The 27,842-nt window shown below is 38.7% G+C and overlaps 1 protein-coding gene across 3 annotated transcripts in view; it reads right to left on the minus strand.

Moving 5' to 3' along the window:
• LOC111144347 (SET domain containing 2) overlaps positions 1-27,842 on the minus strand; it is a 127,311-nt gene that overhangs the window by 20,349 nt on the left and 79,120 nt on the right. For 2 of the 3 annotated variants that reach the window (XR_002640386.1, XM_022498607.1), the window contains 4 exons: positions 18,699-18,747; positions 15,818-16,001; positions 7,965-8,634; positions 1,058-1,192 (listed from right to left, as the gene is read on the minus strand). Coding sequence is in view for 1 of the 3 variants with exons in the window: in XM_022498607.1 (XP_022354315.1) it covers positions 1,058-1,192; positions 7,965-8,634; positions 15,818-16,001; positions 18,699-18,747 (1,038 nt within the window). In the remaining 2 variants the exon portion in view is untranslated. Of the gene's footprint in view, positions 1-1,057; positions 1,193-7,964; positions 8,635-15,817; positions 16,002-18,698; positions 18,748-27,842 lie in introns of those variants that run through there. The other variant, XR_002640387.1, reaches the window with a different exon arrangement.

Below are 27,842 nucleotides of genomic sequence, written 5' to 3' on the forward strand. Positions count from 1 at the left end.
TTTTTTTGTGATACTAATTGTACTTTTTTGTGATACTAATCTCTACTTTTAGGATTATTCATTGTGATCCTTAACTCTCTAAGTGGAATGTGAGCTTCTGAGAACAGGAATGGAAGCTTAGGTTTGTATTCAGAGTTCCTAGAAGGGCCCAACTCACAGCAAGCCCTCAAGTATCTGCTGGAAGTGCAAACGGTCTCAGCCCCCAAATGTCTCACATGCGGTCTTTATACTCCATCTCCACTCACTGTCCTACCCGCCAAAAGCCACCATCACTCATGGGATCGCTGCAGGAGCCTTCTCTGAACTGTCAGAATTCCAAAGCACTAATAGGTAAGTTATTCTGTTTGGCTGCTCAACTGCTTCCAATGTCAGCCTCCTAGTTCCCACTTCAAGATTTCCCCGTACCCTCCTCCATATGTGGAAGAATGCCATACTGTACAACGTGTACAGTGAAGTATATCACTCATTTCTATACCCCCAGTCCACAGTGTCTAGTGTAGTATCATATTCTAGGGCTCCGTAAAATAAAAATAGTGACTTGAGAGAACTGTTACATTAGAATTCCTAGCAAAGGGGCGCCTGGGTGGCTCAGTGGGTTAAAGCCTCTGCCTTCGGCTCAGATCATGATCCCAGGGTCCTGGGATCGAGCCCCACATCGGGCTCTCTGCTCGGCGGGAAGCCTGCTTCCTCCTCTCTCTCTGCCTGCCTCTCTGTCTACTTGTGATCTCTATCTGTCAAATAAATAAATAAAATCTTAAAAAAAAAAAAAAAATTCCTACCAAAGTATAAAAATACAAGTCAGTCAGATAAAATTACAAATAAAATGGATAGCAGGAGCAAAATATGTATCTATCAACATTGCTGTAAATTTCACAGAATTTTTTAAAAAATGGTGAGTAATGCTTCCTCTGGGACATAAGCACTTACACGAAACTGGGGACTACAAAAGTTAAAAACAAAAAACAGAGTGGAAAACAAAACAAAACAAAAAAGTAAACCTTCTAAAGATGAGATACGCAGCCAATGAGCATTTTATCAACTGAAATATTTCTCTTACTGGCTGTAAGGGCTGAGGTTGCCCTGGTGCAACTATTGTTGTCACGGCCGCGGCTGGCTGGACCACCACTCCTTGTGGGTGAGCTGTGAAAATCTGCTGTCCCTGGATATACTGAAGACTTGGCTGGGCATAATTCTAAAAGATAAAATGAAGAAATCCAAAATTTAGACTTTTCTAGCTCTAATACAGCAGTAATTAACTTCGAAGTTGGCATCACCTTATTGGAATCCATTAATTTAAAAAAACTTTTAGTAAAGAATATTTGAATACAAATGTGTAAAAGTCTTCTGTTGCAAACACCTAAGATTCTTTTTTTTTTTTTTTAAACAATTCCCTAGTCATTTACTTACCTTGGTTTTATCATTTTAAAAAGAAAAAAAGAAAGAAACTCACAAAAAAAAAAAAAAACCCAAAACACTTGGGCGGGCTGTGGGTGGTGCTCCTAAGAGCTGTCCCAAGCGGCAGTACCAACGGTATGTGGCACTTATGATATCCAAGAGATTGTTCCCCAGGACTCTTTGCACAGAACCTTTATACCACCAACTCCTAAAAACTGCCAGGTATTCTGGGCACCTGGGTGGGTCAGTGGGTTAAGCCTCTGCCTTTGGCTCAGGTCATGATCTCAGGGTCCTGGGATGGAGCCCCGCATCTGCTCTCCGCTCAGCAGGAAGCCTACTTCCCCCAATCTCTCTCTGCCTGCCTCTCTGCCTACTTGTAATCTCTGTCAAATAAATAAATAAAATCTTTGAAAAACAACAACAACAACAAAACCTACCAGGTGTTCTGACCAGAAAATGTCAGAGAGTGAGGGAGCAGAGGAAGTAAGATGGTGATCAAATTTTAAACTTGTTTTTTTAGCTTTCTGTAGTCTTCGATAATAAAACTCCTTCCAAGTAAGACAGCAGAATTCATTTGATCCAAAATTCTTACCACATACAGGTAGGTTCATACCGTGCTTTATGAAGCTTAGAAAGAGCCCTTTCACATACATGGTCTCATTAAGTCCTGATCACCATCAGAGGTGGGTGTCTCCCACAAGGGGAGCAATCTAAGAAAGTGCCACAGCTCTAACTTACACCTAGTCTGGAATTAGTTCTGACAGAAAAACTGCTTAAAGAAGAGGTGACAAACATATCCCGAAAAACAGCTCTGTTGTCTTAAGAGGTGATGAATACCAAGGAAATGAACAGGTATCCTGTACTTAAGGACAGATTTTGATCCTACAGACTGAGATTATACCACATAAAACGATTTCAGAGGCATATATTGAAAAATACCCAAAATGTAAAATATAACCATTCCAAGTGATACCAGTAAAGAACCAAGGAGTCTGAATAGGCCAATGGAACTAAAAGATTTCTGGATGAGTAAGTACTGAGAGGGCACCAAGAAAAAGAGAAGAGGAGTACGACACAGTTGACCCTTGAACAACATGGATTTAAACTGCATGGGGCCACTTAGCAGATAGTATATTCCACAGTATAGTATTGTAAATGCATTTTCCTTATGATTTTCTCATTTTTTTTTCCTCTAGCTTACTTTATTTTAAGAATACAGAACATAACACATATAACATACAAAATATGTGTTAACTGACCATTTACCATTAAGGCTTTCAGTCAACAGTAGTTTTGGGGGAGTTAAAAATCATATGCAGATTTTTGTTTGAGGGGAGTTGGTTCCCCTAACCCCTGAATTATTCAAAGGTCAACAGTACTTGATTCAATATTCTGGAACAGCTTAATCTACACAGAGAAACCAGACACAATATTGTCAAGGCAGAATTATTATCCAAATAATATCACAAAATAGAAATGCTTTCATCTCTAAGTATTTGGATACAAGATGGGAAACCTGCAAAACATCAAAGATTTTGTAGAAACAAGTATTATCTCCCAACCTAATTCTGGTCCCAAAGCATGAAATCTGGTTAAACCAAAAGGACTTTTTAACGCTGATGCATACCCAGACAATACTGAATCAGAGTTTAGTACAAAACGATTATCAGCAAAAAAGATGATCAAATACTATCCAAGAAATTTAAAAGTATAATCTTAAAAGTGAAGTATAAATAATTCTTTTTAAGTTCGATTTCAACTTTGCTGAAAATAAGCCATGAAACAAAACATATCTAGCTGGGTTCTGGTCTATGATCACCACTTTACCCGGAAAGTGAACTTCCAAGAGTCCTGATGGCCAGCAGGAAGAATCTTGAAGAGTGGATACAAGAGGCAAGTTACTGTGCATGTAGGGGGTTAATATATATGCGCTGGTAAATCTGATGCTGAGTAAAAACAGTTTCTGGGGGTGTGCCTGGGTGTCTCAGTAGGTTAAGGGTCTGACTCTTGGTTTTGACTCAGGTCATGATCTCATGGGTGGTTAAGACCAAGCCCCACACTAGGCTCTGTACTCAGCGCTGCTCAGGATCCTCTCCCTTTGACCCTGTCCCCACTCGCGCACAAACATGCACGCACACTTTCTCTCTTTCAAATAAATAAATAAATCTTTAAAAAAAAAAGTTTCTGGGGGACTGAAGAAGGCAGTAAACTGATAAACATGTTATCTCCAGAGTGATCAGGAGGTCAAGCACTCAAATCTGCAACAGAAAAATGCTAACATTTTGGAGGCTAAAAGTTCCTTTGACCTTCAGTGAAACTTTGCTCCTGGAAAATCTGTCTGACAAGATCAGAGTTAGTAAGTAAGGCTCATCAATGGAGACACTTTAAAGGACCTGATTAATGTAAAGTAATGAAGTAAAGCTATGGTTTCTTTAGCATGAAGACTCTCGCTCCAAGTGCTGGCTATGTGGTAACTTCTGAACTGCAATGGCTTTATCGAGCTGGATCATTCTCTGTATTTGCCAGAGGAGGCTCCAGACAAATTTCACCTGTTTCTAAAAAGCAAATATATATTTAAAGGATGATAATTTATCATCAGGAGAGAATGGAACACATACTGGAAATAACTTCCAAAGGAAATGCCAAAAATATCTGAACCGTATCAGCCTTGCTAGACTAAAAAAAAAAGTCACCCAAGATAGCAGCAAATCATTTAGAGGTACAGTCTTTAAAACCCAGACTGTCAAAAAGAAAGAGGAAAATGAACATCCTTCAGGCTTCTATAGAAGCTATCCAAACCAGCGGACAAACACATGTCAATGCCAAAACTAACAACAGCAATAAAAAGGGAGAACAGGTTTGCAGTCCCACTGAGGTTCGTATGGAAGATGTTACACACTTGTGAGACACAAACAGCATATGCCGATCAAGTCTCTCTATCTGCAGGGTTGGGGGGGAATCTGTAGGACACTGGCTCTCCCCTTCAAGAGACATGAAATTACATAAAAGCTAATTTTCTCAAACATCAATCCAGTCTATCTTTAAAATGGGACTTCCCATGGAATTTACAAGAGAAATCTAAAAATGTCTAAAATGTTATAGAAGGGAAAACATGATTATTCTGCCCCTACTTCTAGAGAGGGAAAAAAATCACTATTACTTTATAACTGAGTCACTTCACTTTATAATGTGAAAAATTATAGTCCTTAGCACTGCATTTTTTTTTGAGATGTGATTCAGTACGACTTTGTAAGAATAGGCCACTTAGTAATGTCACAAAACCACCATAAATCATGTGGTCTCTGTAGAAATCGGGCTTTTATGTTTAATAAGCAATTACAGCAAAAAAATGAAAGTCACCTTCTGATCACACATCTGCTCCAAATGTCAAACATATTGCATATGTACACACACACAAACTTGTGTTATATCACCTACTACCTTCACTGTCAAAGTTATATCTTGCAAACTCTCAGTAGCCCATGTTGGTACGGTACTATGCTCAAACACAAACCTCAAGGCCTCCTCCTGGAGGTCAGATCGTTAGACCAGACACTAGAAGATGACCCTGACTAGGAGGATTTCACACCCCAGTAACATCAATACTCTCTCAGTATCATTAAGGTAACTGAGTAATAACTATAATTAAGCCTTCAAGGTACATGGTGCTTTAAATCTACCATTATTAGTATCCATTAGCTCATGCAAACCTCAACCACTCTGAGGCATTCAGCTCATTTCATAGATAAGTAAAACTGAAGAATATAAATGAAGCAGCTGTCTCCAAGACATACATGAAATGATGGACACAGACTCCAAACACACACTGACAACATGTTCTATGATTCTCATCACCCAAAGCCCGGCATCATCTCTGGTAACTAATCTCACAGAGAAAGAAAGAACAGTCTGGACCATCCAACTCCATTTACCTACCACTCCAGTACAAACAAAATACATTAGGGAGCTAACATATGACTCCTTGGTAGAACGAAAAGGAAAACTGCAAGCAAGCAAAATTGTAATGCTTGAGTCCTAAGGCTATGCCTAAACCTTCTGCTCAGTGGGATGGAAAAAACAGACTCCATTTCATCATAAGAATGGCCAAATGACCAGTTAACTCTCTCCTGGCGAGTCTTTAATAAATATCCTCCACTGCTGTTGTTTATGCTCTAAAACCTAGGTTAAGGACATACTTCAGGAATAGAAATGGGATAGCAGCAGACCATAATCCTTACATCTGATACACATTCTCAGGGAAAATCTCAAAATGCACGGCTTGGTCCACGAAAGAATATGGTAAGAAAGCAGAAGTCAGAATCTAAGAAATTTAAGACACTTAAAACATTCTGTAGGAGGCAAAATTAAACATACAAAAAGAAAGACAATACTTAAAAAATTGATACCTAATGGCCAATAATACCCATTTTCTTTTCTTTTCTTTTTTAAGATTTTTTTTTTTAAGATTTTATTTATTTATTTGAGAGACAGACAGTGAGAGAGAGCATGAGCAAGGAGAAGGTCAGAGGGAGAAGCAGACTCCCCATGGAGCTGGGAGCCCGATGCAGGACTCGATCCCGGGACTCCGGGATCATGACCTGAGCCGAAGGCAGTCATCCAACCAACTGAGCCACCCAGGCGTCCCTTTTTAAGATTTTTATTTATAAGGGGTGCCTGGGTGGCTCAGTTGGTTAAGTGTCTGCCTCCACTTCAAGTCATGATCCCAGCTGGGGTAGGGTCCTGGGATCAAGGCCTTCGGGGAGTCTGCTTCTCCCTCTCCCCACTCCCTCCCACCCCCCCATCTCTCTCTCTCTCTCTAGTAAATAAATAGAATAAAAAAAGAAAAAAAAGATTTTTATTTTTAAGTAACCTCTAAACCCAACATGGGGCTTGAACTCACAACCTGGAGATCAAGAGTTATATGCTCCACCAACTGAACCAGCCAGGCACCCCAACACCCATTTTATTAGCCTTATTTAGCACTACAATATTCATTGTAAGCCAAACATGAAAGAAAAAAGCAAAAGAAACCTAAGAATGTTCAGTGAAGTGCTATTTATAATTATAAAAAGAACTTTTAAATGACTACCCCCAGAAAAATGGGTGAGAAATTATTTGATAAGCAAATGGGATGTTATATAGCCATTAAAATGCATATGCGTATATATATTCACATGTGCATATATAAAAATACAGAGTAATTTGGGAAAATGGTTAAGAATCATGTTAAGTATAAACAATGGGATAGTTCCAAATCTTCAAAATTACAAATACATAAACTATATAAGCATGTGGATAAAGAGATCATCCAAAATGAACGTAGTTAACACTTAGAATTTTAGGAATTAAAACTGGATACCTTGTCATGGCCTTACAAACTAAATTTTGATGCAGCTTCATCACAAAAATAGTGACAAATCACGGTACTGGTCAGTACTAAGTAATGTGTGCAGGAATTATCTCGGCAAATCTCCCCCATCCACAAAAATTCACCTTTAAGGAGTGATGTGAGAGACATAGGAATGTGGTGAGGAGGATGCTTTATACATTCTTTGTTTTTTTAAGCTTAAAATGTACTGCTGTATTCTACAGAAAAGAAACTTGATTTAAAAGCACAAAAATAGGGACACCTGGGTGGCTCAGTGGGTTAAGCCATTGCCTTCGGCTCAGGCCGTGGTCTCGGGGTCCTGGGATTGAGCCCCTCCTCGGGCTTCTCTGTTTGGTGGGGAGCCTGCTTCCCTCCCCACCCCCCGCCCTCTGCCTGCCTCTCTGCCTACTTGTGATCTCTTTGTCAAATAAATAAATAAAATCTTTAAAAAAAAAAAAAAAGGCACAAAAATACACTTTGAAATATAAAATCAGTACACTCAGCCTTTAAATTTAACATTACTATTTCCTACTATAGTGATATCCTCCGGCTCAGTGCATCACAGACACTCTGGCAAAATTTGTGATGATAAACATGTAGGGGATAAAAAAATATATACACACCAGGTCTCAGAAGAAAAGGACAAGCCATCTCCTGACTCAGTTACCATGACAAAGGTTCTCCCATTGTAGCAATATAAAAGAATTAACTGTGTATTATTCACTGCCTATAAGCAAAAAGGAGAGAAGTATCCAAAAGCTTCTCTCCATCTCTTGCTTTGGGGGAAGTCATCTGGACACTGTAAGAAGCCCTATAGAAAGGTCCATATGAAGACAGAAAATGGAGTTAACTACCATGTAAGTGAGCTTCAAAGTGAATCTTCCATCCTTTGCCTAACCTTCAGATGACTACAGCCTTGGTTAACAGTCGGACTCTAATTTCATGAAAGACTCTGAGTCCAAACCATCCATCCAGACAAGCTACTTCTGAATTCCTGACTCACAACAACTGTCAGATAATAATTACCAGTTGTCTTAAGCTGCTAAATTCTGGTGTAATTTGTTACATAGCAGGAGATAACTAATACATATGCAACTGATTGATATGTAAAAGTAATCAATGGCAGGACTCCCCCTTCACATCAGATTTAACATCCCATAAACAGAACAAGACAGACAAGAGAGGTTCCGAAATTAGTTACCTGTACAATTGGTGGAGTTGTCTGTGAATAGGGTGACGTCACACCATAGACAGTTGGGCAAGTCTGTCCTTGATAATATATGGTTGCTTGAGACTGTGCAGGAGAATACTGCTGCTGGACACTGACTGACTGTTGGTTTGAATCCCAAACACCATAATTCTGTCCTTGGACTGGGCCTGGGGCTGGCACTGGCAAGACGGTGACGCTGGAGTCTTGATGTACCACACCTTCACTTTGGGCCACATACTGTGAACTGGAAACTTCCACAGGGGCTGCCACATGGGGCACCACTGGCACGGGTGGAGGGGCAGCAAGGGGTTCTGTAGAATGTCCCACCAAGGGCTGAGAATGATCATAAGGAGCAGGAGAACAAACGGGGTCCATGTTGGGTGTGGGAAGGAGCACCTTCCCAGCATTAGGGTTGCTGGGATCCACATAGGCCTGCATGGGATAACCTGGTGGGTAGCCGGCAAAGGGGTGATGAGGGGCATTGTAAGCAAGAGAGTCATAGGGCAGTGGAGATGTCATTCCCAGGGTCTGCATCTGCTGCTGTTGTTTCTGAGCCTCCCGCTGAGCCACCTCTTGCTCAAACAACTTCCGACGCTCCTCTGTAGAAAGTTTATTGCGGTCTTTAATTCGTACTTTCTTTTTAGAAGTTGGTGTATCATATCTAGAAAGAAAACAGTCAGAGCATCACAAATGTTCTTCCCTAAATCAAGGACATAATCAAAGCATTAATAAAGGTATGTCACTCAATACTAAACCACTAATCACGCCAAATCCAATTTGGCATTGGTTAAAAATCAGTCAAAATTACTTAAGGAATCCTGCAGATAGAAGAGAATCTCAAGAAAACATCTAGAAGAAAATAGTAACTTTTTTTTTAAATTTTTATTTATTTATTTAACAAGCAGAGATCACAAGTAGGCAGAGAGGCAGGCAGAGAGAGAGAAAGTGGGAAGCAGGCTCCCTGCTGAAGCAGAGAGCCCAATGTGGGGCTTGATCCCAGGACCCTGGGATCATGACCTGAGCTGAAGGCAGAGAGGCTTTAACCCACTGAGCCACCCAGGCGCCCTGAAAATAATAACTTTTATCTTTTTTTTTTTAATTTTATTTACTTATTTGACAGAGAGAGACATATCACAAGTAGGCAGAGAGGCAGGCAGAGAGAGAAGGGGACACAGGCTCCCTGCTGAGCAGAGAGCCCAATGCAGAGCTTGATCCCAGGACCCAGAGATCATGACCTGAGGGGCCAATAACTTTATCTTTATTCTCAGATTCTAGAACTCCAAATTAAAGATACATATAATATTCTAAACACATTCTTCTTTACACTTGCATAGCTCTCTATACAGTTCTAGGTTTATAAATTCTGAAATTAAAACAAAATACACTAATAAAAGCTACAGAATTTGATGTCTATCTGACCACATGTATTCATGACAAATTCAAAAGAGAGCACTTAAGTGAAGGATGAGAATGCACACAGAAAAGTATGGGGAGTTATATTCAGCTCCTCTTCGCTGTGCAATACCAAATATAATAATATATTTTACTGCTAAGCCTAACGCCCTATGATGGTTTTGACAAGGCCTCTTAGAAACCATCAGCTCTAACATTCAAAGGAAGAAAACTGACGGCTTTTCTTTTCTTTTCTTTTTTTTTCTTTTTTTTTTAAGATTTTCAAAATTTATTTATTTGACACAGAGAGACACAGTGACAGAGGGAACACAAGCAGGGGGAGTAGGAGAGGGAGAAGCAGGCTTCCTGCTGAGCAGGCAGCCCCATGTGGGGCTCAATCACAGAACCCTGGGATCATCACCCAAGCCAAAGGCAGACACTTATCAACTGAGCCACCCAGGTGCCCCAAGAACTGAAGGCTTAAAAGAGTTTGTTGTGAAGTTCTTTTTTTTTTTTTTATAATTTTTTTTTTTTTTTAATTTATTTATTTGACAGACAGAGATCACAAGCAGGCAGAGAGGCAGGCAGAGAGAGAGGAGGAAGCAGGCTCCCTGCCGAGCAGAGAGCCCGATGCGGGGCTCGATCCCAGGACCCTGAGATCATGACCCGAGCCGAAGGCAGCGGCCCAACCCACTGAGCCACCCAGGCGCCCCAGAGTTTGTTGTGAAGTTCTATGGAGTGAATCAAACTTCTGAGAAAGTGTTCTTTGCAAAAATTTAAAAACAACAACTAATTTCAAGAGGTTTCATTGCAAAAAAAACATCTAAGAACAGCTTCACAGACAAGGGCATAACATTTATCCAAACAACAAAAAACAAACGGTACAAAAAACTCTTAAGCTGAAAGTTTCCTTTAAAGTGTTAATGGGGGGGGTGGGATTATGGACATTGGGGAGGGTATGTGCTATGGTGAGTGCTGTGAAGTGTGTAAACCTGGCGATGCACAGACCTGTACCTCTGGGGATAAAAATATATTATATGTTTATAAAAAATAAAATTAAAAAAATAAATAAATAAAGTGTTAATGGGAAGTGCCTGGGTGGCTCAGTGGGTTAAGCCTCTGCTTTCGGCTCAGGTCATGGTCTCAGGGTCCTGGGATCCAGCCCACATTGGGCTCTCTGCTCAGCGGGGAGCCTGCTTCCCTCCCCCCCCCCGCCCCGCTCCCATCTCTGCCTAGTTGTGATCTCTGTCAAATAAATAAAATCTTGAAAAAATAAATAAACAAAGTGTTAATGGGATGGTAGTATCCTTAGCTGCCTGGCAGAAACAAATGCAATTAGTCTACAGAAGAAAGCACCTTAAATCCAAAAATCTAGGCTTTCAGTGAATTCCCACAGATCAAATTCTAAAGAACATGATGAGTTCATTAAAAAATAAAATTATAAAATTATACATATACCTATATAAACAAATGAGAGGAAGAAACCCACAAAAACTGGTACTGGAATTATCCGACACAGACTATAAGAGACATTTATGTTTAATGAAATAAGAGGCTATTAAAAATATTACTAAGGAATGGGACCATAAAAAACTATCAGGTAGACTTGAAAAACCACCTCATGAAACATCTAGAAAGGAAAAAGAGTGGAAATTAAAACTCAATTATCACATAAAATTGAGCATGCACATACCTGACAATTCAACAATTCTACTCATATACCTGAGACCCTGTTACATATGTACCTCATAATTAGATAACTGCACTATACCTAACAGAAAAATCCAAATGCCTATCCACATTTTACAACAAAATGTTACATACAACAATGAAACAATCCAAACAAAACAAAAACAATCCAAATGCCTATCCACATTCTACAACAAAATGTTACGTACAACAATGAAAAGGAATAAACTGATACATACAATTGTGGATAAATCTTAGCAATACAATACCAAATGAAAACAAAGTACCCTCAAATTAAACACAGAAGAGCGGCCTTTTCATAAAGTTAAAAACTAATATATTATTTTAAAATATATATTAGAGGACATAAAATGGTACTTTAAAAAAGGAAAGCCAGGGTATAATGAACACAGGAAAAACGACAGGCATCTCAAGTAGTAAAGGCAGGGGATAGTATAGATACATGGTATGGTTAAGCAAGAGATCAGATCTGAAGAGAATAAGTAACAGAAGACAATCTTCAAATTCAAAAAGCTCAATGAATTTCAACCAGAGAAAAGAAGAAATTCTCATATAAACATAGGGTAGTGATACTGCAGAACACCAAATACAAAGAGAACATCTTAAAAGCAGAACAAGAGAGGGGCGCCTGGGTGGCTCAGTGGGTTAAGCCTCTGCCTTTGGCTTGGGTCATGATCTCAGGGTCCTAGGATAGAGCCCCGCATGGGTGTGGGGGCGGTTCTCTGCTCAGCGGGGAGCCTGCCTCCCCCCTCCCTGCCTGCCTCTCTGCCTACTTGTGATTTCTGTCAAATAAATAAATAAAATCTTTTAAAAAATTAAAAAATTTTAAAAAGAGAAAAACTTTAAACTCAGCAAAACTTCCTTTTAAAAAATGAAGAGTCCAGGGTGCCTGGGTGGCTCAGTGGGTTAAAGCCTCTGCCTTCAGCTCGGGTCATGATCCCAGGGTCCTGGAATCGAGCCCCAAGTCAGGCTCTCTGCTAGGCGGGGAAGCTCCTTCCCTTCCTCTCTCTCTGCCTGCCTCTCTGCCTACTTGTGCTCTCTGTCTGTCAAACAAATAAATAAAATCTTTTTTTAAAAAATGAGAGTCCATGTTCACATAAAGACTCATACATGTATATGTCTTACATTTGTAATATTCACAACAGCCACCTGGAAACAATCCAAATGCCTATCCACTAAGGAATCTGTAATCAAATTCTGGTATACCTACCCAATGGACTACCACTTATTAATAAAAAGGAACTACTGGAACACATAAAAACATGAATGGATCTCAAATGCAATCTGCTAAGGAAAGACACATCAAATACTATCTAAAGTATGATGTCATATATACATGACATTCTGGAAAAGACAAAACCATTGGGTCAGAAAGCAGGGCAGTGGCTGGCTGCCAGGAACTATGGGTAGAAGAAGGGGACCGCCTACAAAGAACTCAAAAGAATTTTCTGAGATGACAGAAATGTCTGTATGATGACTGTGGGTGGTTACGTAACTGCATGCATTTGTCAAAACACACTGAATTATATACTTATGATATTTCTGTAAGTAATTTATATCTACTGATTAAGTAAAGCTGATTTTTAAAACTGAAGGTGAGCAATGCAAACAAGATTTTTTAGACAAAAACTGAAAAATAAGATGAACAAAAAGTCACTAAACAAAATCTTCTAAAGGAAGGTCTAAGGAGAAAGAATGGAGAACAAAGAAATTGACAAATGTAAACAAATTAGTAAGTCAGTTTGTGTACACATAAAAAGTTGACAATAACGAATGGGACGAAGCAACAAGAAATTACAATGCTGGACAGTAACAGCATATAAACTGAACGATCAGAGTATCCTAAAGTACAAATGTTGTTCAGGATATTGATTAGCTTTAGATTTTATTTAAGTGAAACAACCAGTTAAAGAAATGCCAATCAATCATCCATAAAGCTATTTATCTATCAGACACAGAAAAGTTAAAAGTAAAAGGAAGGAAAAAATACATTATCAGTTAAATCCTACCAACAGGAAGATAGCATACTTCTATTAACATCAAATGAAATAGATTCTAAAGCAAGTCTCAATAAAATTCTAAGAGCTGGTATAATATAAACTGATTAATAGCAATTAAATTTGAGATTTAACAAAAATAAATTTAAACACATTGCAAGCCATAACAGTATCTAGAACTAGGTTATGATAAAACTGCACTATCGGGGTACCTGGGTGGCTGGGCCATTAAGCGTCTGCCTTTGGCTCAGGTTGTGATCCCAGGGTTCTGGGATCGAGCCCCACATTGAGCTCCCTGCTCAGTGGGAAGCCTGCTTCTCCCTCTCCTACTCCCCCTGTCTTTGTTCCCTTTCTCGCTGTGTCTCTCTCTGTCAAATAAATAAATAAAATCTTTCAAACAAAACAAAACAAAACTGTGCTATCAAAAGAGTAGTTCAAATAGTACTTACGGAGAAATTTAAATCCTTCAACACTTTACTTTGAAGAGAAAAATGCTGAAAATTAATGAGCTAAAAAATCTCAATTATTCCAATTAAAAATTTATAAAAAAAAAAAAATAAGCCCAAAAAAGTGGAAGAAAATAAAACATGACTAGAAATCAATTACCCCTCCCCCCAAAAAACAAAACACTGTTATTCTGTGATTTGTATTGGAGGCACTGCTAGCAAAATAGCAAGAAAGACGAAAGGAAAAACAAAAATTTATATGATGGGGATTGTTGACAAATACAAAAACAAAAAGGGAAAAACCCCTATACTTTTGAAATATCGGTGAGTTTCTTTGTGGTCACCAAACATGAGATCAATATAACAAAAGTCAACAGCACATCTACATACTAGCAACAAGCTGAAAACGTAACCAAAAATTAAGGTTCTCAGAAATGAATATACCAAGATACCTAAGTCTTTCTGCAGGAAACTATAAACAAATAAGGAGATTAACAAAAAATTCAATATTTAAAATATTAAAGAAGACCTAACTAGACAGAGCATATCTGAATACTCAGTTTGAATATAGGAACAGAAATACTCAAAAAACTGTTAAAGATGTCAAGTCTCCTCAGAATCACCTTGTTGGGGGGGCGGGGTGGAGAGAGTAGGAGAAATCTGACAAGCAGATCCTAAGGAGAACAAGTCTCAGAAAAGAGATGACATCCCAGAAGATCAAGCAGGGGTTTGCCCTACTTGCTATCAAGACTTAATATAAGCTACAGTCACATTATGAGCCCCAAAACAGATCCTCCCACATATAAAAGCTTATTAGAGAGAGACAGTGTTGCAGATCAAGGAGAAAGGACAGGCTTTCAAGTAAATGGTGCAGAGACAATTGGGTTCACTTAGAAAAAAATGAAAACCATATCCCTACCTCACAACATACACAAAAATTAATTCCCAATAAATTAAGCACAAGAAAAGAAGAGAGTTATCATCACCTCAAGGACAGGGAAGAATTTCTAAAACACAGCACTAACCATGAAGGAAACATACACGTGATGTAGTCAATTACACCATAATTAATAAATTCTATATATCAAAAGACACAAAGGAGTCAAAATATAAGTCGCAAACTGGGAAAAAATACTTGCAAAAATTATTACCAAAGCAGAATTATATTTAGAATATAAAGAACCCCTAAAAAATAAATCCTAAACTCAAAAAGATAAAAACTAAACAAACAGCACCTATTAAAAGACACTTCACATTAGAGGAAACAGGGATGACCAATAAATATATGACAAGATGTTCAATCTATTTAACTATTAGGGTAATGCAAATTAAAATCATGATGAGGGGCGCCTGGGTGGCTCAGTGGGTTAAAGCCTCTGCCTTCGGCTCAGGTCATGATCCCAAGGTCCTGGGATTGAGTCCCACATCAGGCTCTCTGCTCAGCGGGGAGCCTGCTTCCTCCTCTCTCTCTGCCTGCCTCTCTGCCTACTTGTGATCTCTGTCTGTCAAATAAATTAAAAAAAAAAAAAAAAAAAAACCATGATGAATTTACTATTACAAACTCTGACAATCCCAAATTAAAAATTCTGGCAACTGCATTATATGAATGCAATACTTCATGTTTTCAAAAAATAAATTTAATTTTATTTTTAAAAGTTTTTTTACTTATTTGAAAGAGAGAGAGGGAAGGAGCACATAAGCAGCAATAGGGGCAGAGGGAGAGGGAGAAGCAGACTCCCCGCTGAGCAAGATTAGAGTGAGGGACTGGATCCCAGGACCTTGAACCATGACCTGAGCTAAAACCAGATGCTTAACCAACTGAGCCACCCAGGCACCCCCACAAAATAAATTTAATTTTAAAAAAACTTCTCTGGAATAAATGTTTTCTAGTACCCAGTGGGTCACCATGTGGCTTGTTTTTCTACAAGCATGGCAAAGACAGCCTCTGACACTGGGATCAATCAGCATTTTGACTGATCCGCACAAGATTCATTAGAAAACAAAGTTTTGGCTTTAGAAGAGTTACCATTATCTTTAAAGAGTTATCTCCAACCAATCTCCATTCCCCTTTAAAGAACAAATCTTTGGTTCCTCAAATAGCATTTAAACGTTATCAAGTAGAAACCTAGTCCTCACTGTCAAAAGAAACTCTATTTCAATATTTATCAGTAAAGTTTTATACTCACTCATCAAGAGAACATATTTATTCCAAAACCCCTTGGTGCCCAAAATCAGAAGTATTGACTTGGGAACTTTCTGACTGGCTCAGAAAAGAGAGTAACTCACACAGGCCACTTACCTGTCATCTGGCCTTTTTGTTCCCCGCTCATAGGCAGAAGAAGGTGGTGAGAGAGAGCCCCTTCGTTTCCTTTTCTCTTTATTTTGAGTTTGCTTGTCTGGGTCTCTCTCTCTTGACCTGTTAGGAGTCTTTGGGGCAGCTGTTTGATCTCTGAAGCCAACAGCATCCCTTCCTCGGTCAGTTACTAAGGGAAAAGGGTTTTTAAAAATTTACTTGGCAGACTCTTCTCCATCATGATAGCATGTCAACTGTATAATACAATTTCTATCCAACAAATGGGTCTATAGACTCTCCTCCCTCAAAGGCCCATCGGAATTTGGATGAGACAGAAGGTGTTGTGTGTGTGCACGCACTCTATCCTGCAAGTCTCTGCCATGAATTCACTTTTCCATCTTCCCCAACAAAACTCTCAGTCCAAGCCTTCAACATTTCTAACAAGTTCTGTGGAATACACGCATGCAAAATGTTCCCATTACCTTTAACAGGGGAGTCTGCTTGCCGTTCAAAATGTAAAAGCCTTCTACTGCCCCTGTAACTCTGCATATTTAGTTTATGGAAGAGCAGCCTGGCATGTTAAGCATAAAAACCTCAAATGGAAAAAAATCTCTTCAATTAAAAAAAAGGTGTGTGTGTTTGGGGGGGGGTGATTAGACAATTTTTTTTTTTTTTAACAACTACCATTTCAAAAGGAAAATATTTCAAACACAGATGATGACAGGTTATAAATCAGGACGTTATCCAAGCCAGAGAGCTACATCTTCCCAAAAAAATGCCATTTTCCAACTGAAGGATAATACTATTAACCTCTTCTACTCAGCTTCTTTACCTAGAATGGTCCTCACCCAATTCCACTTACTTACTTTCCAAAATACAGCTGGGTCAATACTTACTGCTCCCAAAAGTTGTGTATTACTTTTCACTGACCTCACCTCCTACTTTCTTATCCCCCTATGAAGTCTAAATCCCACCACTGACTATTTCAATATAAATTAACTGGTACTACATGCTGCTGCTTTGTTAGCACCACTACCCTGATTAATCAGATGGCGCTCTTCTTAAGAGAATTTCTTATAAAATATCTCTCATAGCACAAAGCTGATTCACAATAAACATTAACTGCTTTTTCTTTTTCTCACCTCAGAAAAACATGCTATTACTTGTTTTCTTCCCTAGTGGCAGGATTAGGTTTATATCTGCCATTCTTGTAGTTCTTCTGTTGGTGAGCCCAAAGCTCCATTTATTTGCAAAAATGGTTCATCAGTGGCCATATATGAGCATTTGTCAGTGAGAACAGAACTCACCTCCACACACTGGTAGAAAACGCTATATAATTAGAACAACTGTTGCAGCTCACAGGGTATTAGAGCACAACATCGTTTTGGGAAGTACTGCTATCTAATTACTTCTGGGTCTGCCCGTGACTACTCTATTTCCTTCTTAAAACAAGGTTCTTTGGGCTGGTATTAACTTCCTTAAAATGCAGCTATTTCTTCACTATATCCTGGTAAAGTAAGAAAAGGAATCATACTAACAGTTCATATTCTGACTCTGCATCCTAGAATATGTGAGGTAGAGAAATTGTTTCATTTATTCTGGCTGATTTTTTTTTTCATATTATAAAAGGAAAGTAAAGCTAGACTACATATTTCCCCAAATAATTTATGGTTCTTGGGAATTTTAAAAGTTCTAAGCTCTTTAACTGCTTAACATTGAGGGGTAACATAGAAGCCAGGCTTTAATTATAAGTATTTCTTATAAAATGCCTGAGACTGATCGGGGGGCACATACGTGAAGGAGAGTAAAGTTGGCACACAAAAGGTGGCTTCCTGAAAAGATCAGTCATCGATTATAGACAATTTTCAGAAAGCATCTCTCAGAGGGCACATCAGACTAGATATTTGCAAAATATTGGGGGTAAACCTTCACAGATATTTAAGTTTTGCCCATCTTGCTAATGATTTCAACTCACTGAACCCAGAGAAGCTAGGCTCTGATGACCAAGTTTACAGTGCCACTGGTTTTGCCAACCAGCACTACTCAACCCTGCCTTCTTTCTTATGCGAGAAATTCTCTGTGGCCTTAAGCACGATGTTTGGCTATAAAGAAACTAAACCAATAGAGTTAAAAATATTCAAAACAAAAATAAAACCCCCACAATGATGCAAAGTACACCTCACAGGGCTTTAACCTATAAGATTATTTAACCAGTAAGATTAAAATTATAAAAAGTTCTTCATGCTAAAAATATAGAAAAAAGACCAAAACAACACAAAACAAAAAAAGAAACAAGAAGGGAAAAAGCAAAAAATACGATCTTTTTTCTTTTTTTTCCAAGATTTTAAAGTAATTTTTAAGTAACCCAACAAAGGGCTCGAACCTACAACCCTGAGATCAAAAGTCTTATGTTCCAGTGAACTAACTTGTCAGGCACCCCTGTAATAATGATTCTTAACCTTGTAAGGGATCACTGACTTCCTGAGAATCTGATGAAAGTTTTCAATTTTCCCCAGAAAAAATAATGTAAATAAAGGATTCTGCATATAAACATCTACAGGTAAAGACTTACAAAGACATTCAGGAATACAGGTCTAACAATGCCTGCTCTAGAGGAACAAACAAATGAAAGAAAAGCAACTACAAGCCATGACTTCAAGGAAAGCAACAGCACAGGCAGTATAAAGGGACATCTCCTTTGGCAAAAATTCACTAAGAAAGAATAAAAAGGCAAGTTTCCGAACTTTTACACCAAATACCTCATTTACCTAATTACATACTATCCGGTTTCAAAAACAAAATAGCTGAAGTTCTTATCATTTACCTCTGCATATTTCCAAAAGAGTATTTGTAAAGCCATATACACAGAGTACCTCTGAATACCTACTTGTGTTCTCCTTTTCAGTTTGACTTTTCTTTGGAATTCGATATACCTCCTGCAAAAATAAACCAAAAGAAGGGTTGTTAGTATGGAGTGGAAGTGGTGATTGTGTTGAAGCTAATTGATTTCACATGGTGACAAAGAAATAGGAACAGGCTGGTATTTAATTACTCTCCAAAATTTGACTTACATCTTTCTTTAAACAAGGATACTGGTCACTTAAAAACAAGTAAAAATTTGTAGCATTAAGCTACACATATCATACACATAAACATTTATTATGTATATGTATGTTTCATTTTGTTTTTTGAACATCTACCAAGAAGCTTATATGATCTCATTAGCCAAGGAGCAGAGTAAGTAACTGGGACATTATATTTCTGGAATATACTTCCTGATAATCTTCATATCTATATGATTTCTGCATATAAAATGAAGTCATCCATAGTTGCTTTACTGAGAATATTCCTAAGAACAATTCTAACCTCTCACTTGCCATCCCTACTTAAGGGAAGAAGGGTTAGTAATTAGTTACCTAAGAACACCTCAGAAAAACTGTATGTATTAAAGACAATGCGTGTTGTTCATATTTTTCTATAAATGCAAAACCTATTTGGCTAATGGCCAATTGTAATATATCCTTTCATACTGTTGTTATTTTAAAAAAGAAAAGCATTAGATCATTGTTGCTCTCAAAACAGCATCTAACAGCATACCAAAGTTGTTCTTGACAAATGTAAACTAAGTTTTTAAGCCCTGAATACCTTTTCTTGATGTAGAAATCTAAGGCTTAGAACATGTTCTGTTCCCTGACAATCCCTCGCTGTTCTAGTCAACAAGTAGCTCAACATTTCCTTATCCAGTCACCTTGGTAAGTGGGCAAATAGCAAATCCACACATTCTCAATGGTACATCACATGATACTCTCCCTTTAGAGTAATCTCATATTACTGACCATACCCCTATGACTTGGTAATTCCAATTTTTTAGCAACTGTACTCCAAGAAAATCAAAGAACTCCTCTTTCCACATGATTTTTGGTTCTAGCAATATTTGTGGAAAGTAAGAAATAATCTAATACCACACAACTGAGGAAGGGTCAAGATTGAATATTCAGTTGCAACTGCAGATGATAAACACAGACCAGAGACATTGGGCAATCTAAACGAACGCCAATTTTTTAGGAAAAATCCTTCAACACTCCATGCATGCTGACAAATTACCTAATAAAGATGATGACTGCCATGATTAGATGTGTACCTATCCTGTGTGTCAGGTTATCAAATAAAGCATTTCAAACGCATTATCTTTTTTGAGCTTCAAAACACCTCTATGAGGTAAGTACTATTATCTCCACTTTACAAATGAGAAAACCCACTTAAAAAGCTTAGCAACCTGACCAAGGTTATGATGCTATCAGACAGTATGACTCACAGCAATGTTATCTTCTGTACGAGATGACACAGGATATGGCGGACAGTCAGCATTATCTGGGGAGTACCACTTTAGGACTTGAGCATACATGCAGGCGGCATCCTCTATTCCCCCAGCCCCTCTTTCTTATGGAGGACTTCCACTAGAGCCGTGATTCTCAACTCTGGCTGCACAATTAGACCACTCCAGGAAACTTTCAAAGAAATACTGTGCCAGGGGCGCCTGGGTGGCTCAGTGGGTTAAGCCGCTGCCTTCAGCTCAGGTCATGATCTCGGGGTCCTGGGATTGAGTCCCGCATCACGCTCTCTGCTCAGCAGGGAGCCTGCTTCCCTCTCTCTCTCTGCCTGCCTCTCCGTCTACTTGTGATCTCTCTCTGTCAAATAAATAAATAAAATCTTTAAAAAAAAAAAAAAAAAAAAGAAATACTGTGCCAGACAAATAAAATCTGAAATTCCGGGCATGAGTTCCAGGCATCTACATCATCATCATCATCATCATCATTATTATTATTATTATTGAAGCTCTCCACAAGATTCTGATGCCTACATGTAGAAGGCTGAGAACCACTGAACTACTAGCTTCTCCTAGCAGCCTTCACTCATTCCTCCTCACAAGGAAGAATTTGACAGAACAAACTGTGTATGGCTATCCTCAGCTCAAAGCCATGGAGGGATGGCTCCGTGGAGGAATGTCTGGAGTTGTCCAGGTGTCACTGTCTAGCTGTGGGTAACAATGAATCAGGGATAAATACAGTAAGGACAAAGCGGACACTCTTAGTTCTGACTCTTCTGTCCACCCCCAGGAGGTTACCAAACTTGGGGAAAAAGTAAGAATGCTACTTATCAGCACCTACCTACACCATAAGAAAAAACAGGTATTCTATTAATTTTTAAAGGCTTGAAACTGAATTTTGCATTCGGTGCTCTGTAAATCTAAGCACTCCAGAAGGCAACATGTTCATTCATAAAGGGTGCTTAGATACAGACACGCATGTCTGTATCAACTAAGCATTATGCAGTATTTCCTTTTGCCTCAGGTCTTGGGTTCAAGATTTGAGTCAAGTGTTCATTACAAGCATTTATAGCAATTTATCACACAGACCTCAAGTTTAGAGCAAATGCTAAGTAGAAAATGTATTCCGAAGTTCACAAAATGGATGGTCATTACTGAAGTGTGACCAAAAGCTACTGACTTTTTACTCTGTGCCTAATACTATGGGGAACAAGTTAAATTAACATGCACCCAAGCACTTAGGAGCTATTAACTTGATCCTCCTCTTCATATAGTTAAAGCTGTATATAAAATTTAAACTGGAAACTCAGATTATCTACTTCAAGGTCCTGAATTTTTCCAAAGTCCCACAATAATGCAACCTGAAAAGGAAGCAGTCCTGTGAAGATTACTGTAATATTTCTTAAAATCATTCTATCTTGTGGATAAACAGCAGTAAGTTTAGCTTACATGACATGGAACGCTGGAATAATGTCATACACCTGCAGGCCACTGCCAAAAAATGTTTATCTGAGTTGGCTTCACTCACATTAACCCTCCACGTAAAACCACTTTCCTCTGTTAAAGATTCTACTCAAGAGACTGCATGTTATAAAAGAACACTCAATTCTGAGACAGGAGGCCTGAGTTTTGGGACTGACTATCCCTACCCTCAGAGGGACCTAAAAGAATCTGGTTCCCCACCCTACCTAATATTCTTTACCTATTATGCTGTTTTATTTCTTTGGTGTCTGGGTGCTTCTCCTAAGTAACACAGACTCACATGCACTCAAAGCTGTAATTCTTATTTTTTTAAAGTGATATTTTTGAAAAGATTTTATTTATTTATTTGTCGGAGAGAGTGAGTCTGTGTGTGTGCAAGAGCAGGGGGAGTGGCAGGCAGAGGAAGAGGGAGAAGCAGGCTCCCTGCCAAGCAAGGAGCCCTATGTGGGACTCAATCCCAGGCCTCTGGGATCATGACCTGAGCCAAAGGCTCAACCAACTGAGCCACCCAGGTGTCCCTCAAAGCTATAATTCTTAAGGGCTAAGACTGTCTTACTCTGCTGTATCTCTAGCACCAAGAAAATGTCTGACACACAGGCAACACTCAAATACTTGTTCAATGGACCAGTAAGTGAAATTCTACTCATAATTTGCAGAAATCACCACGAAGTGCTAAATAACTTCAAAGTACTACACAGCTTGCTTTTTAAAAATCACTACCTCTATACCTTCATTCTCTCATCCCTGTAAGAATGCTGTTTATGGGCCTTACATATAACCACAAACATGTTTGTGGGGTTGTATTTCCAGGATCAGATTAATACCTGTGCCTCTGCAACATTTTGAATTCTCATCAATGCTTAGAACAGCCCACCCTTGGTCAATTAATCATTCCTCTTCAAAGGCTCAAAATCAATCTTCAGAAATTATTTGATAAACACTGAATCACTGATAAGCTCATGCACAAGCAATGCCTCCAATATCCCTTTATAAAAGTATGTAAATATGTGTGGAGTTGTTTTGAATTTGTAGAGACAAAGACAGCACGAGTTCTTTGATGGTTATTCGTGGAAATCTGGTATGCTCATTTATATAACAAGTATTTAGGTAGAAACTAGGTGTTAAAAGCACATTATCAAGAGTCTCCTTTTCAAATACTGGAGATACCTAGGAACAGCCACTAAGAGGTTCACAGGCTAACAATGGTGGCTGGCAATTCTTTTACTGTGTGCCATGTCCTTTAACTGCATTCTCATATACTCTTACACTGCTAAGGCTGACTTGAAAGAAAATAAAATTTAAAGGTGGAAGGTCTTTATACCTAATTCATACAGTAGGTTCTCTATTTTTTAATAAACACTTGCCAGTCATCCCAATTCTGAGCATATATCCAAAGAGAATGAAAACTGGATCTCCAAGAGAGCTGCACTCCCATATTCATGGCAGCATCACTCACACTAGCCAAGATATGCAAACAACCTAAGTGTCCATCAACAGATGAATGGAGAAGATGTACTGTACAAGTATATGACGTGATATTATTCAGTCATGAGAAAAAAAGATATCTTGCCATTTATGACGACATGAATGAACCCCGAGGATATTATGCTAATGAAATAGTGAGGATGCAGAGAAACTGAAAACCTTATATGACACTGAAAGGAATGTAAAATGGTACAGCTATCATAGAAAAGGGCCTGGCAGTGCCTCAAACGTTAAATATGGAGTTACCATGATTCAAAAAATCCACGCTTAGATACATACCCAAGAGAAATGAAAACCAGTATTCACACAAAAGTTTGCACATAAATATTCATAACTGTATTATTCCTAACATTCAAAAAAGTAGAAACAACACAAATGTCCATCAGCTAACAAATGGATAACAAAATGGTTTAAAAACTATCTATACAAGGGAATATTATTCAGCTATAAAATGGAATTAAGTACTGATAAATGCTACAACATAGATGAATCCTGAAAACATTACGCTAAATAAAAACCAAAAAGAAAAGGATGTTATTATAGGATTCCACTTATCCTTGTTCACAGACTGTGCAAATTCACCAACTCACTAAAATTTCTTTGTAATGCTCAAATCAACACGTCAGAAAAAACATCACTAATTCTTCCCCCAAAAGTTAAGACCATCACTTGTGTTTTTTGATATACTTTTTCCAAATAATGCCTGATAACATGATGCAACACTTTATTCCCCAGTCTCTCAGAATCCTCTCATTACTCTTTTTGGAAATGCTTCTAGTACACTCATACCCTTGTATATTTTCTTTCCAACTTTTTTAGTATCATTTTCACTGACTTTATGAAATCAATGCATTTTTATTTTGTAACAGCTCTACACTACATTTGTACTGCATTGCCCAATTTTTATAACAGTGAGACTTTAGCTAAGAAGGACAACACTTCAAAGACAGATGCTAATGTTAACAGAGATGGGATGTTTAGATGACAATTTTTTAGTGTTCAGCTCATCAATTAATGTTTTTTGTCATAATGTTTGTTTCTCTAAGCAATCTTGAAACTGAAGATTAAGATACTGACAGAACACCATATATTTGTGTATCTGTGTGTACATATATGTGAATGTGGACTTACATATTTAATTACATGTGAGAGAGCAGCTTTTCCAAGATAAATGAATGAAAATGATTTCAAAAAACCCCATCAAGTGGCAGGATATCAAATCAATGCACAGAAATCAGCTGCATTTCTACACACCAACAAGAGGACAAAACGAGAGGAGACAATCCCATTTACAATTCCACACAAAACCAAAAGATGCCTAGGAATAAATCTAACCAAAGAGGGGAAGAATCTGTACTCAGAAAACTATAGAATACTCATGAAAGAAATTGAGGAAGACACAAAGAAATGGAAAACGTTCCATACTCATGGATTGGAAGAACAAATATTGTGAAAACGTGTAGACTACCTAGAGCAATCTACACAGTTAATGCAATCCCTATCAAAATACCATCAACTTTTCTCACAGAAATGGAACAAATAATCCTAAAATTTGTACGGAACCAAAAAAGACCCTGAGTAGCCAGAGGAATGTTGAAAAAGAAAAGCAAAGCTGGTGGCATCACAATTCTGGATTTCAAGTTCTATTACAAAGATGTAATCCTCAAGACAGTATGGTACGGGCCAAAAACAGACACACAGATCAGTGGAACAGAATAGAGAGCCCAGAAATGGACCCTCAACTCTATGGTCAACTTATCGGTTTTTTTTTTTTTTTTTTGGTTTTTTTGTTTGTTTGTTTTTGTTTTTTTTAAAGAAAAAAAAAGATTATTTATTTGAGAGACAGAGATCACAAGTAGGCAGAGGCAGGCAGAGAGAGAGGAAGGGAAGCAGGCTCCCCACTGAGCAGAGAGCCCAATGCGGGGCTCGATCCCAGGACCCTGGGATTGTGACCTGAGCTGAAGGCAGAGGATTTAACCCACTGAGCCACCCAGGCACTCCCAGTCAACTTACCTTTGACAAAGCAGGAAAGAATGTCCGATAGAAAAAAGACAGTCTCTTCAACAAATAGTGTTGGGAAAATTGGACAACCATATGCAGAAGAATGAAACTGGACCATTTCCTTACACCACACACAAAAACAAACTCAAAATGGATGGAGACAGGAATCCACCAAAATTCTCAAAGAGAACACAGGCAGAAACCTCTTCAACCTCAGCCACAGAGACTTCTTCCTAGACACATGGTCAAATGCAAGGGAAGCGAGAGCAAAAATGAACTACTAGGACTTCATCAAGATAAAGGGCTTTTTTGCACAACAAAGGAAACAGTCAACAAAACCAAAAAGACAACTGACAGAATGGGAGAAGGTATTTGCAAATAACCTATCCGATAAAGGGCTAGTAGTATCCAAACTATACAAAGAACTTATCAAACTCAATACCCAAAGAACAAATAATCCAATCAAGAAATGGGCAGAAGGGCACCTGGGTGGCTCAGTGGATTAAGCCGCTGCCTTCGGCTCAGGTCATGATCTCAGGGTCCTGGGATCGAGTCCCGCATCGGGCTCTCTGCTCAGCGGGGTGCCTGCTTCCCTCTCTCTCTCTCTCTCTCTGCCCCCCTCTCCATCTACTTGTGATCTCTCTCTGTAAAAAAAAAAAAAAAAAAAACTTAAAAAAAAAAAAAAAAAAAAAGAAATGGGCAGAACACGTGAACAGACAAATCTGCAAAGAAAATATCCAAATGGCCAACAGACACATGAAATAGTCCTTAACATCACTCGGCATCAGGGAAATACAAATCAAAACCACAATGAGATACCACCTCACACCGGTCAGAATGGCTAAAATTATCAAGTCAGGAAAGACAGATGTTGGCAAGGATATGGAGAAAAGGGAACTCTCCTACAACTGTTGGCGGGAATGCAAGCTGGTGCAGCCACTCTGAAAAACAGTATGGAGGTTCCTCAAAAAGCTGAAGATAGGCTACCCTACGATCCAGCAATTGCACTACTGGGTATTTACCCCAAGATACAAATGTGATCCGAATAGGCAGGTGTACCCCAATGTTTATAGCAACAATGTCCACAACAGCCAAACTATCAAAGAGCCTAGATGTCCACTGACAGATGAACGGATAAAGATGTGGTGTGTATATATATACAACAGAATATTATGCAGCCATCAAAAATTGAAATCTTGCCATTTACAACAACATGGATGGAACTAGAGGGTATTATGCTGAGCGAAATAAGTCAATCAGAGAAAGACAATTATCATATGATCTCATTAATATGTGGCATCTGAGAAACAAGGCAGAGGATCATACGGGAAGAGAGGAAAAAATGAAACAAGACAAAACCAGAGAGGGAGACAAACCATAAGAGACTCTTAATCTCAGGAAACAAACTGAGGGTTGCTAGAGTGGAGAGGGGTGGGAAGAAGGGGTGGCTGGGTGATGGACACTGGGGAGGGTATGTGCTATGGTAAATGCTGTGAACTGTATAAGACTGATGAATTACAGACCTGTACCCCTGAAACAAATACTACATTATATGTCAGTTAAGGAAAAAAAAAAAAAAAACCCACCATATACCAGGATTTTAAGGCCTTCATGAAAGAAACATACCAAATATTTATCTGGATTTACTGAACGCTGAAAATTTAGAAAAAGAGGTAAGAACTTAGAGAAACATACAATAAGAAACATATAACTTTGGGTAAGAAGATATGAACATTTCATGGAATCTGATTCATAATTCTATACACTAGTTTAAAGATTAAAAATCAGGGTGCCTGGGTGGCTCAGTCAGTTAAGCATCTGACTCTTAGTTTTGGCTCGGGTTGAGACCTTGGAGTTGTGGGATCAAACCCTGTGTTGGGCTCCATGCTCAGCGGGCAGTCTGCTTGGGATTCTCTCTCTTCCTCTGTCCCTCCCCCTGCTTCTGCGGGCTCTCTCAAATAAATAAATAGATAGGTAGAAAATAAAGACTAAAAATCCATTTTCTCAACAACAAAATTTAAAAAATGAACATAAAACATGTTTATGGCCCTACGCCACCCTAAGGCCCAAATAAAGAAAAAACATTACTGGAAAAATAACTGCTGCTATGTACACTAGCTCTTGGGAAAAAGGAGCCAGGGTACAAATCAGCACAAATTCTGTGAAAAACTTTCAGTGATAATGGCTCTATAACCAGATATAGCTTTCTTTTTTTTTTTTTTTAAGATTTTATTTATTTACTTATTTGACAGACAGAGATCACAAGTAGGCAGAGAAGCAGGCAGAGAGAGAGGAGGAAGCAGGCTCCCTGCTGAGCTGAGAGCCCGATGCGATGCGGGGCTAGATCCCAGGACCCTGGGATCATGACCTGAGCCGAAGGCAGAGGCTTTAACCCACGGAGCCACCCAGGTGCCCCCAGATATAGCTTTCTTTAACAGAAGGAAGAACTGTTAACTCCTATCATGTCCTTGTACAGCATTTAAGAGTCTGTGGTTTTACCTCACAAACTGTATTACGAATGGTAGCAGAGGGATCTCCATTAGGTCACAGAGATTTTGAGATCTGACTACAAAGAAAATTTAGAGGAGAACATAAATGTCTGGAGATTTCATAAAATCACACACATAAGAGGGGCAGAAGAAGGAGAGTGAAGAAAAAGTGGAGTAGAATAATTTTATTTATTCTTTGAAACCCCTGAAGATACTCTTCTAACTTCAGACAACTGTGCTCCCATGA

Source organism: Enhydra lutris, unplaced genomic scaffold, assembly GCF_002288905.1.
Source record: "Enhydra lutris kenyoni isolate GAN:26980312 unplaced genomic scaffold, ASM228890v2 scaffoldscaffold10, whole genome shotgun sequence".
NCBI classification, from domain to species: Eukaryota; Metazoa; Chordata; class Mammalia; order Carnivora; family Mustelidae; genus Enhydra; species Enhydra lutris.